The sequence below is a fragment of the Jaminaea rosea genome (genome assembly GCF_003144245.1).
Source record: "Jaminaea rosea strain MCA 5214 unplaced genomic scaffold BDZ90scaffold_8, whole genome shotgun sequence".
In the NCBI taxonomy this organism is placed as follows: Eukaryota; Fungi; Basidiomycota; class Exobasidiomycetes; order Microstromatales; genus Jaminaea; species Jaminaea rosea.
In genome coordinates this window covers 608,510-620,319 of record NW_020289982.1, presented here as the reverse complement: position 1 = coordinate 620,319, position 11,810 = coordinate 608,510, and the positions used below count along the sequence as shown (strand labels likewise).

Genomic DNA, 11,810 nt, shown 5'->3' with positions numbered 1-11,810 from the left:
AAGCAAGAGGCGGTGATACTCAGTGATGGTGAGGAGAGAAACGCACATTGCGACTTGGGCTTGGAAGGCACCCTAATGCTCGACCAGAAACACATTGCTTCGATTTTCAGTTTTCTGTCGCGACACTATCCGACGAGGCGTGCAAGATCAAATCCTGCCATCTCACACTTCAAAGCGCCGCCCTGCTCTTTGCCTGCTTGCCAGGGAGTCAGAGAGAAGCCTTCTGCTGAGCATCTTGGAAGCGCTTCTCTGCCTCCTTCCAGTTGAAGACCTTCCACACAGTGTCGACGTAGGCGGCCTTGTTGTTCTGGTGCTGCAGGTAGAAGGCTGAGTGGGGCAAGGACAGAGGCAAGAGAGAGTGAGGCGATTAGTTGACTGGACTGTGAAGCGCTCTCTTCCACCGGCTCGGCTTTGTACTCACCATGCTCCCACATGTCCAGCCCGAGAATAGGGTAGTGCGTCGTCAGGGGGTCCTGGTCCTTGGCAGCGACAACGTCGAGCCTGCCGTCCTTGAAGCCAAGCCAGGCCCATCCGGATCCCTGAATCCCAAGCGCAGTCTGGTTGAACTTGGTGCGGAACTTGTCAAACGATCCAAAGTCGCGGTCGATTGCCTGCTTGAGGTTGCCCTCCTGCAGTGATCCGCCGCCCTCGGACGTGGGAGCCAGGTTCTTCCAGAAAAGGGAATGGTTGATGTGGCCTCCACCGTTGAACTTGATGGCTTGCTGGGTCGCAATTTGAGTGCGAATGTCCTTGTTCTGAACAGCAGAGGCGTATGCCTTCTCAGCAGCGTCTGCGCGTGTGCGTGGGGAGGGTTGAGCAGGAGTCAGCGTCGATGGAAGCAAGTCATTTGCGCAGCATCTCTGGCGCTCTTTGACTCACTCAGATTGTTGACGTACGTCTGGTGGTGCTTGGAGTGGTGAATCTCCATGATCTGAGCCGAGATAGTGGGCTCAAGAGCATTGTAGGCATAGGGCAGCTGGGGCAGAGTGTGCTCGTTTGCGGTGGCTACCGGGTGCACTGAGATGTCAGTACGAGGCTGCCCCGATTTCTCTCTCGCTCTTCTCTGCTACTGACCCATTCTGATGATCTGGTTCGTGATGTTTGTTGCGATGGTAATGTCAAGAAGATGAGCGAGGCAGTCCAAGGCACGGCTCTCGGCCTCGACGGGCGGGTCAATTGTGTGCTGGTTGAAGCCGAGAGGGCCACTCGGGGACAGCTCCACCTCCGCGCGCACACCAGCGCCATGCCCGCCTCCACCAGGAAGCTCAGCCCGCTACGCCTGCCTACGCCCGGGCCCATTTCGCACTCGCATTCACACTCCATCTCGTCGCCACGCCGCACTCGCTGTGCCCTGCTGGTCAATATGCTTGATTGAATGCCTCTCTACGAATCTCGAGACGTGTCATGAGTGGTGGCAAGGGACAATGGTGGATGGTGGGGTGATACAAAAGAGAAACAGCCACGTCGAGCGTCGAGCGTCGAGCATCATTTTGAGTTGATTCCTTCACATTCGCCGCCGCGCATCGCTTACTCCTTCTTCTCACCACCCTCCTGACCCTCCTTGGGCTGCTCACCCTCACCGCCCTGCTGATTCCTGCTCTCGTAGACCTTCTTGAACAGCGAGAGAGACGCCTGCTGAAGCTCGTCGATCTTGCTGCGGATCGTCTGAGCCTCGAGTCCCTCCTCACCCGCCTGACCCTTGGTGGCCATCTCCTCGACCTCCTTGATCAGGGCCTCGACCTTCTCTGCCTCGGCCTTGTCAATCTGTTCCTTGAACTCGCTCAGCGCCTTGGTCGTCTCTGCAGAGACAGACTGAGCGCGGTTCGACTCCTCGATGACCTGCTTGCGAGCCTTGTCCGACTCGGCGTACTGCTCAGCATCGTTCACCATGCGCTCAATCTCGTTGTCTGAGAGACCCGAGCCGGCAGCAATGGTGATCTGGGCGTCCTTGTTAGTGGCCTTGTCGCGCGCAAAGACGTTGACGATTCCGTCGGCGTCAATGTCGAAAGTGACCTCAATCTGGGGTACACCTTTGGGCGCCGGCGGGATGCCAGTCAGCTGGAAGTTGCCGAGGAGCTTGTTGTCGCGGACGAGCTCGCGCTCTCCCTGGTAGACCTGAATGTCGACGGCAGACTGGCCGTCAGCAGCAGTCGAGAAGACCTGGCTCTTCTTGGTGGGGATGGTGGTGTTGCGGTTGATCAGACGAGTGAAGACGCCGCCGAGGGTGTTAATACCGAGCGAGAGGGGGGTGACGTCGAGGAGGAGAATGTCGGTGACCTGGCCGGAAAGCACACCACCCTGGATGGAGGCACCGATGGCGACGGCTTCGTCAGGGTTGACGCCCTTGGAGGGGTCACGCTTGAAGATGTTCTTGACCGTGTCGACGACCTTGGGCATACGGCTCATACCACCAACCATGATGACCTCCTGGATCTCGGACGGCTTGACGCCGGCGTCTGAGAGAGCCTTCTTGCAAGGGTCGACGGTTCGGTCGATGAGCTTGCCGACGAGGGACTCGAGCTGAGCACGCGACATCTTGGAGTTGATGTGCTTGGGTCCCGAGGCGTCGGCGGTGATGTAGGGGAGCGAAATGTCGGTCTGCGAGGTGCTGGAGAGCTCAATCTTGGCCTTCTCGGCAGCTTCACGGATTCGCTGGATAGCCATGCGGTCCTTGCTGAGGTCAATGCCAGAGTCCTTCTTGAACTCATTGACGAGGTGCTCGACGAGGACGATGTCGAAGTCCTCACCACCGAGGTGGGTGTCACCGTTGGTCGACTTGACTTCGAAGACGCCCTTCTGCATCTCGAGGATCGAGATATCGAAAGTACCTCCTCCCAAGTCGAAGACGGCAATGACGGACGCCTCGGTCTTGTCGAGACCGTAGGCGAGGGCAGCTGCGGTAGGCTCGTTGATGACACGGAGGACGTCGAGACCGGCAATGGTACCGGCGTCCTTGGTAGCCTGACGCTGCGAGTCGTTGAAGTAGGCGGGGACAGTGATGACGGCGTGCTTGACGGGCTTGCCCAGGTAGCCAGCTGCGGTCTCCTTCATCTTACCGACAACGAAGGCGCCGATTTGAGAGGGAGAGTACTTCTGGCCCTGAGCCTCGACCCAGGCATCGCCGTTCGTGTGGGGGACGAGCTTGAAGGGGACGTTGTTGATGTCCTTCTGCACTCTGTGCGGGTGGTGCGGGGGAGGAGGCGAGGGTGGAGGACCATTGTCAGCTACTGCAAGTTGGCAAGAGGCGCCATGCCGCACTCACTCCTTGTCCTGGAACTTCCTGCCAATGAGACGCTTCGTTGCGAAGAGAGTGTTCTCCGGGTTTACGACTGCCTGACGCTTGGCGGGGACACCGACAAGACGCTCGCCCTCCTTGGTGAAAGCGACGACCGAGGGTGTGGTGCGGCCACCTTCTGAGTTCTCGATGACACGAGCCTGCTGGCCCTCCATGACAGAGACACATGAGTTGGTGGCTGCAGAGGGGAATCAAAAGGAGCGGTAGTGGTGAGCTCCCGGCCAGTTGCCACCTGAGGCGTGCCGCGGTCACTCACTTCCCAAGTCGATACCAATGACGCTTCCCTGGACCTTGCCGCCAGAGTTGAAGCGGGCGCCGAGAGGTGCCATTCGCTGCGAGGGGCGAGGGGCGAGGAGCGAGGGGGCAGGGCGAGGTGGAGAGGTGGCGCCGTCAGCTCGATAATCGCTTCCTTACATGCTCCTTAATCATCTCCTGCTCACCGGCATGACGGGGGTTTGTGGTCGCATCATGCGAGCGGTCGGTGCCGCCGCTGATCGAAGTCCTCTTGACAATCCGTACATGATGGCGATGAGAGAGAGGGGGATTGATATGATGAGAAGGGAGGAGGAAGATCGTACGATGAATCGACTGACTCTCGACGTCGACTGCCGGACTGCGCGGCTTTGGAAAATGCAGCCTTCAGAGCGAGCCGGGCGGGAGGCGATGGATGGGCAGGCAGAGACGCCGGCTGAGGCTGAGGCTTGAGGCTGAGGCTGAGTGAGAGTGGCCAGGCTTACGAGGCTGCGAAGAATCGAGAAGTCGAGGGCCGGGCGGCGGGTCGGTATCGGGACGGAACCATGCAATGATAGAGAGGCCACGCGAGCGAATCACGGGCAGACAGACGGAACTGGGAGGCGGCGTCGAGAGGCGGGGAGATGCAAGCACGCACGGCCGCCGATTCGAGAGCAACGAAGTGCATCTTGGACCCCAATCACCCATCACTCACGCTCACTCACGCTCATCATCAGCGTACATCGCAGTCATGGCGACGCAGCAGTCGGCAGAGGAGACAGGGCCGAGCACATCAGCAGCCTCTCAGGGCTCAATGTCGCCGCCACCTCGTGCATCCACGGACGCGCCCGCATCATCATCGTCCTCTTCGACTGCCCGCAAGAAGGAGCAGAAGAAGCGTAAGGTCGGCCAGGCATGCGTGTACTGCAGGCGCAGTCATATGACTTGCGACTCTGAGAGACCATGCAAGAGGTGGTGAGCAGGGTGCGGGCACGAGCTCGTCGAGATGATTTCGAGCTGCTGCTGACCGTCTGTCCCACCATTCTGGCCCCGCTGCGTAGCATCAAACGCGACATCGGCCACCTCTGCCACGATGAGACGCCAGGAAAGGGCCACGGCCATGCTCACCATGCCATGCCAAAGAAGAAGGCCTCGTCGCCCGACTCAGCCACGTCTACCTCTGTTCTGCCGTCGACCAGCGCCGCAGAGGCCTCGTCCAGCCTCGCCTCGATTCCTCCAACCGCTGCGCCTCTTGCTGCCAATCCCCCAGCCACTTCACCTCCCAATGCCGAAGCGCTATCAGCCTACATATCTGCACTCACCAACACCGGCGCAGCGTCAACCAATGGCGGACCCTACTCGTCGCAATCACCAGCGGGAGCACTTCGCTCCAACGACCAGCTAAGCATCAACGACGTCTTTCGTCCAGGTGCTGGTCTGGCTGGCCAGCGTCAATCGCTGGGCTCAGACCCATCCATGATTCCCGGCCCCATTGAAGGATCAGGTGCCGTTCCGCCACTGCCTCAAGATCCTTGGTCACAGATCACGTCCTCCGCTGCTGGGCTTGGAGGGGCTGGCTTCCTCGGACTAGGCGGCTCAGATGGCATGCAATACGGCGGCTTCGGAGGTGGTGGAGGCGATGCAGCAGGAGGCAACGAGTTCAATTTGCTCAGCGAATTCCTCGAGTCACTCGACGGTCCTAGCAATACGGGCGAAGGGATGCCATCGTACGATCCCAGCGCTGCCTCGACATCCTTCGATCCCATGAACTGGGGCGACTCCACGATTGCGTCGCAACAGTCTCCCCCAGCCCGCAACACACGCAAGCGTGGACCCAGCCCTACGCTGGACACCTCGCCTGCACCCACGCACAAGCGTCAGATCAGCACCGGCGAGGCTCTGGGAGCGTACGCCCCACCCACACTCAAGGGCTTCTCCACCAAGACGGAGAAGTTCTTCCTCACCGCAGCAGACCAAGTCGATGGTCCTCGAGAACAGCGCCTGAGCAAAGTCATTCAAGCCAAATATGACGCCGGCCTCTTGCGACCCTACAATTACGTGAAAGGCTACGCCCGCCTCAACACCTGGATGGAGCGCAACGTCTCCCCGGCAGCCAAGCGGCGCATCCTAAAGCCCCTCTCCATCTTCCGTCCACGCTTCAGGGCAGTCGCTCAGTCCCTCTCCGACGTAGATCTCATCTTCATCGAAGAAGCATTCGAGCGCCTCCTCCTCGACTACGACCGCGTCTTTTCCACGCAGGGCATCCCTGCGTGCCTGTGGAGGAGGACAGGCGAGATCTACAAGGGCAATCGCGAGTTTGCGGAGCTGGTGGGAGTCTCGTACGAGGAGCTGAGGGAGGGGCGACTCTGTATCTACGAGCTGATGGAGGAAGAGAGCGCGTGCAATTACTGGGAGAAGTACGGCGCTGTCAGCTTCGATCCAGGGCAGAAGGCGGTACTCACCAGCTGCGTTCTCACAGCGAAGCAGGGCAGCGCGCCAAGGGGGACTTTCTCGCGCAATGCGGTGGGCAATGATGCGTCGGGCGCTGCGACAAGTGTTGTGGGAAGGAGCGGCACGGGGAGTAGGAGGAACAGCGTCATCGCGGCCGAGGGGGAAGGAGAAGCGGAGGCTTCTAGGACGTCAGCGCAGCCTACGATTACCAAGATTCACTGCTGCTTTTCGTTTACGATTCGCAGGGATGGGTGGGGCTGTCCGATGTTGATTGCGGGCAACTTCCTTCCAGCCATCTGAGCGGGCGGCCGCATACCCGACGCAGTCTGCCATCATCATCGTCTCCGTGTTGTAATTTATATCCATTCTTGAGTCAGATGTCCGTGCGATTTCCAGTGCAAGCTGGTCGAGGTAGCTCGATGAGCGCAAGCACTTGAGGTCTGAGAGAAAGCCGCGCTCCCGTCGCTACCTCGCCGGAGCTCGGTGACGTGAGCGCCCCAATGCTAGCTCGCTGCACGATATCGCCTACGCTCGTGGGCGCACATGTTTGTTACTTTTCTCTCGTCAAGGTTCAGCGCTTGCTCGAGAGCTTACATCGCCCTCAGCTCCACTTGTTGCGGCAAAAGCGGCGAAAAGCTCCGAGTCTTCTTAGCTGCGTTCGCACGACCGTATCTTCGAGGAAGCTCGCGCCCGCAATTAGGCACAGCATTCTACGCTGGATTAGGCACCCAGAACATGCCCTCAGACCTGGCAGCCTTTCGCGCAAGAAAAGCAGGATGCAGCAACGACGGGCCGGGCGGTGCGTGCGTGCATTCAGAGGAGCTCAGACCGCTTCACTCCACTCCAAGGGCCCCACCTGACCGTCGCCGTTGACCGTTCCGCTTCGCTTTATCGCCTCAGGATAGGACGGCTAGCCGTCGACGATTCTTCCCCGTGTTTGCCCCGTTCCCTTGACTCAACGCACACACCCAAGTCAATTCAGTCAAGGCAGCCTGCCGCCTGCTCGCAATCTGCGGGCCGCCTGCTTGTCAGCGACTTGAACCCTCTTGCCGCCCGCCCGTCCGCTCGCTCGCCGCCGCCGCCGCTTGCTTTGTTAGCCTCGCTTGTGATCGCCTGCTGCCTTACGTCGCGTGAGCCGCGGAGCCTCCGCCGGTGATCATGGGCGGGCCGCTACCGAGATCCATGGCCCCAGATTCGCCTCGGAGAGCGGTCGTCTTCTCGCGCCATGCCTTGCCTCTTTCTCCGATATCTCTTCGCAAGAACGCATAAGAGGACCGTACATCCCTCTGTACCACTCACATCTCCTCCCCTCCGTCAACTTTCTTGCCTGTCATCCACGCCGCCGCCTGCTCGGTCTCAGCTCCTGGTCTCATCTTGCGCAAATCTTCGCGCTCGCCACTCCTTCGACTACATCTCCACTCCTCACGTAGATCCATCCTTTCCTGCACATCTTAGAACAGCATGCGATTGTCATCTTCCCTGAGCCTCGCGCTCAGCGTCGCCTTCACGTCAAGCCTTACGCAGTCGGCTCCCACCGAAGACCTCGGCTCGCCTCTCAATGTCATCGACCGCGTCTCGTCCTTCTATCAGAGCAAGGCGTCCAACAAGGGTGCTGAGCAGGTCAAGTTTGTTCAAGAGCCCACTGTACTCGCGGCCGAGAGCTTCAAGGCTGCCCAAGCCGATGGGCCTGCTCCGAACAGCACTTTGAGCTTCGCTGGAAAGGCGGCTGCCAAATATCAGGTGGCCAACACGATGTGAGTCGCGCAAAAGCCTGAGGCTTCCGGCGCAGCGCCGTGCTGACCCTCGCATCACTCGCAGTCCTGGCATCCCATTTCAGGTGCCAACCTCATGGGCAGGCTTGATGCCCATCGGTAGCAACGCCAAGCTCGACGTCAACAGCATCGCTAGCCTCGTTACCGGTCAGACGCCCGCCCTCTCCTTCTGGCTCTGGGGCGCCGACGCTGATTCTCCGGGCAAGGACGACTTGGTGATCTGGCTGTGAGTCTTTCGTTGCGTCCCGCAAATAGAGCCAGGCTGACCGCTCGCCACCACATTCGTGCTCGCTATCAGCAACGGCGGACCGGGATGCTCCAGCTTCAGCGGCTTGCTCGAGGAGAATGGTCCCATTCGATGGACTGACAAGACCAAAGCGCCGTACAAGCCCGACGATTCATGGACCAAGCAAGCCAACACTCTCTTCGTAGAGCAGCCGATTGGAACGCGAGTATCATCATCTTTGTTGTCACGATCGAGACAAAGCGTACTTACCTTCTTCTCCTTCCTCTCCGCAGCGGGTTTTCGACCGGCGTTGCAACCGCAAGAAACGAGGACGATGTCGCACGCCAGTTCCATGGATTTTTCTCCAACTTCCTCAAGGTCTTTCCCGAGCTCAAGCCGAAGCGACTGTGGATCACGGGCGAGAGCTATGCTGGCATGTACGTGCCGTACATTACCTCCTACTTCCAGAAGCACGGCGTCGAGGTGCTCGGCAACTTCATCGTCGATGGTGTCGTGACCGACCGCAACCTGCAAGGCAACGTCGTGTCGCTTGACTACGCCATTGCCATGAAGCAGACGCTCAACCTGACGGACGCACAGATTGCCAAGGTCAAGGCTGCCTCCGACAAGTGCGGCTACACGGGCTACACCGCCAAGAATCTCAACTACCCGCCCAAGGGAAGGCTCCCCGCATACAACAAAGATGGCTGCGACACACAGGACGTCCTGTTTGAGCAAGCAATGGCCAGCAACTCGTATTTTAACGTGTACAAGGTAGACTACAAGGGGCCCCCCGGCCCTTTCGACTTGGACCCACTAGGTGATCCCAATCAAAACACGCGTCCTCAGACCTGGTTCAGCCGTCGCGACGTTCAGGATGCTCTGCACTTCCCGCACCGCCGTCCGGACTGGAAGCAGTGCGATGGACCTGTTTTCCCCTTCGGCGACGGCTCGCCCCCTCCTGACAAGACCGTACTTGCCGGCGTCATCGAGAAGAACCAGCGCACTATCATCGCTAATGGCCAACTTGACGGTCTGCTCATCACAAACGGCACGGCGCTTGGTCTTCAGGACCTCACGTGGAATGGCAAGCAAGGCTTCTCGCAGGCCCCGACCAAGGCCCTCCTCGGTCTTGACGGCAAGAGGCATGGCACGTACACGAGCGAGCGAGGTTTGCTCTTTGCCATCGTGGACGACAGCGGGCACATGATCCCGGAAGACTCTCCCTCAGCCGGTCTCGCTCTTCTCGAGTACATGCTGGGACGTCGTGACATGTGAGAAGGGAGAGAGAGATTCGAGAGTCGTGCGAGGGGGCTATGACCGTCTCCTACGGTACTGCCACCTCTTGACGACCCAAGCGACGAGGTGCTAGCGTCATTCCCACGCGACTGGACCGCCTCGCACCCACGCAAGCATCAATCTCATTGCTCCGGAGAATGTTCACACTGCCACTGATGCTCCGCTTTGTTGAACATTACCTTCCTCTTTGCTCCGTAATGCTATGTCTCCGACCCGCTCGCCCTCAGTCATTCTCGCCGCGGACGCAGATATGCCCAGGCTCGAGAGAAGCGCCGCTTCCTCCTCACGGCCCGCCGATGATCACTTGCTCGCCGCCATTGTCCGTTCTGCCTGCATTGCAGGTGCTCATACCGTCGTGCGGCATAGACCTCGCGGCCCGCTTCCTAGAGGTGGAAAGCGGCACCACAATGCCACTCGATGGCTCGACGGTACGGACATCGTTCGAGGCAAGAGGCGAACAGCTGATGCCCTTCTCAATGGAAACGTAGCGCCCCCTTTTCTGCTCAGCTAACGCCTTCTTCTCCGTCCTTGTATACTTTACACCTCTTCCTCCACCACCAGCATGCGGCTTCTGCCTCTCTTGAATCTTGCAGTCAGCCTCGCCCTGGCGTCTGGCGTACAGGCAGCGCCGGCCACGGCCGGCAAGGAGGTTACCGCCTATGGCAAGCCACTGAATGTTGCCGCCCACGTCGCCAACCTCTACCAAAGCCACGGCGCTGTGAGCGATCCTCAAAGCGCCGACCTCAGCACCCATCTCGACTACGCCCAGAAGCCTGGTGCCACCGAGAACAAGGGCGACATCAAGAGCACGTTAAGCTTCAAGAGTCTGGCGTCGGCCAAGTATCATGTCGGTAGTCACATGTAAGTGCGAGTGGCTGGCGTGATTCCGATGTCCAAGCCGATGCTGACAGTGTCGACAACGGCCACAGCCCCGGCATCCCATTCGCCGTACCGGAGAGTTGGGCTGGTCTGATGCCCGTCGACCCAAAAGCGCATCTAGATCCCACTAGCATCGAGAGGCTCAGAACGGGAAATGACACGGCGTTGTACTACTGGATGTTTGGAGCTGATCAGAACTCGAAGGGCAAGGACGATCTTGTCATTTGGCTGTGAGTATGCGAGAGCAGTCGCAAAGAGGAAGATGGGCTTCTGACTTCTCTTCTTCTGGGCGCATACAGTAATGGAGGCCCTGGTTGCTCGAGCTTGAGCGGTTTCCTCGAGGAGAACGGACCCATTCGATGGCTCGACAAGGACAAACCGCCGGTCTTAGCAAATGACTCCTGGACCCGCGAGGTAGGTTGGCGAGGATCGACGGTGTCCTTGAGTGCTCTACTGACATCTTCTACGGCACACAGGCGACTGTCATTTGGCTCGAACAGCCGGTGGGCACGTTTGTATCGCGCAATCACCCTCTTTGCAAGTTCGAAATGACCTGCTGACTCGTACGTGCCTGCCTCACACAGCGGCTACTCTACCGGCCAGCCTACGGCCAAGGACGAGAACGATGTTGCCCAACAATTCAGCGGCTGGCTCAACAACATGTATCGTGTCTTCCCTGAGCTCAAGGCCAAGAAGCTCTACATTACGGGCGAGAGCTATGCCGGCCTGTACGTCCCCTACATCACGTCTTACCTGCACAAGAATGGCGTCGATGTCCAAGGCAACTACATCGTCGACGGGGTGGTCACGGATCAGCTACTGCAGCAAGACATCGTCGTCTACGAGTACCTCGTTGCGAACAAGAAGATCCTGAACGTCACCGATGCCCAAATCGGCAAGGTCAAAGCTGCATCAGACAAGTGCAACTACACCGGCTTCGCCGAGAAGAATCTTCACTACCCTCCCAAGGGCAAGCTTCCCTCCTACAGCGACATTGGCTGCGGCAGCTTCGGACTTTACGAAGATGCCAGCATGGCCGGGGTGGGAAAAGACTGGAACATCTATAAAATCGATTATCGTGGACCACCAGGGCCCTTTGACAAGGATCCTCTCGGCAACCCCAATACGCCCAACCCTCCCCCAACCTTCTTCGGCCGTCGCGAGGTGCAAGACTATCTCCACGCGCCTCACATCAATTGGCGCCAGTGCGCACAGGCCAGCATCTTGGGCAGTCGAGTTTTCCCCGACGGTGACAACTCTCAATCGCCCGACAAGACGGTCCTCGCCGGCGTCATCGAGAAGAATAAGCGTACGGTGATTTCCAACGGGCAGCTCGATGGTCTTATTCTAACCAACGGTACCGCGCTCGGTCTCCAGAATCTGACCTGGGCCAACGCCCAAGGGTTTGCCCACCCGCCTACGAAGGCGCTCATTGGCACCGATGGAAAGAAGCACGGCACCTACGTCAACGAGCGAGGGCTCCTCTTCGCTATCATCGACGACAGTGGGCACATGACCCCAACCGATTCGCCCGCTTCTGCGTTGGCGCTGCTTCAATTCATGCTCGGCCGGCGCGAGATGTGAGACAGAAGGATGTGTTTCTGCGATCATGCTTTGTGCCTCTCTTTGTGCTCGCGTCCTACTCTAATGCCATCGC

At 59.1% G+C, this 11,810-nt stretch overlaps 4 protein-coding genes across 4 annotated transcripts; 2 read left to right on the top strand and 2 right to left on the bottom strand.

Annotated features, from left to right (window-relative positions):
- Positions 1-88: 88 nt before the first annotated feature.
- Positions 89-1,098, bottom strand: BDZ90DRAFT_232763 (manganese and iron superoxide dismutase). The gene is made up of 4 exons (XM_025506377.1): positions 1,075-1,098; positions 880-1,005; positions 422-790; positions 89-327 (listed from the first exon to the last, which is right to left on the bottom strand). Exons 1-4 carry the CDS (start codon positions 1,076-1,078, stop codon positions 209-211), a joined length of 618 nt encoding a protein of 205 aa, XP_025361830.1. The 5' UTR covers positions 1,079-1,098; the 3' UTR covers positions 89-208.
- A 252-nt stretch (positions 1,099-1,350) lies between these two features.
- BDZ90DRAFT_232761 (putative SSC1-mitochondrial HSP70 member) lies at positions 1,351-3,986 on the bottom strand. The gene is made up of 4 exons (XM_025506376.1): positions 3,736-3,986; positions 3,552-3,627; positions 3,263-3,473; positions 1,351-3,175 (listed from the first exon to the last, which is right to left on the bottom strand). Exons 1-4 carry the CDS (start codon positions 3,814-3,816, stop codon positions 1,528-1,530), a joined length of 2,016 nt encoding a protein of 671 aa, XP_025361829.1. The 5' UTR covers positions 3,817-3,986; the 3' UTR covers positions 1,351-1,527.
- Positions 3,987-4,236: 250 nt separating this feature from the next.
- On the top strand, positions 4,237-6,353 carry BDZ90DRAFT_232760 (hypothetical protein). The gene is made up of 2 exons (XM_025506375.1): positions 4,237-4,501; positions 4,588-6,353. Exons 1-2 carry the CDS (start codon positions 4,278-4,280, stop codon positions 6,275-6,277), a joined length of 1,914 nt encoding a protein of 637 aa, XP_025361828.1. The 5' UTR covers positions 4,237-4,277; the 3' UTR covers positions 6,278-6,353.
- A 791-nt stretch (positions 6,354-7,144) lies between these two features.
- BDZ90DRAFT_188388 (alpha/beta-hydrolase) lies at positions 7,145-9,490 on the top strand. Its single transcript, XM_025503847.1, has 4 exons — positions 7,145-7,731; positions 7,796-7,975; positions 8,048-8,197; positions 8,269-9,490. The coding sequence occupies exons 1-4, from the start codon at positions 7,439-7,441 to the stop codon at positions 9,251-9,253; spliced, it is 1,608 nt and encodes a 535-aa protein (XP_025361827.1). The 5' UTR covers positions 7,145-7,438; the 3' UTR covers positions 9,254-9,490.
- The last annotated feature ends 2,320 nt before the right edge of the window (positions 9,491-11,810 follow it).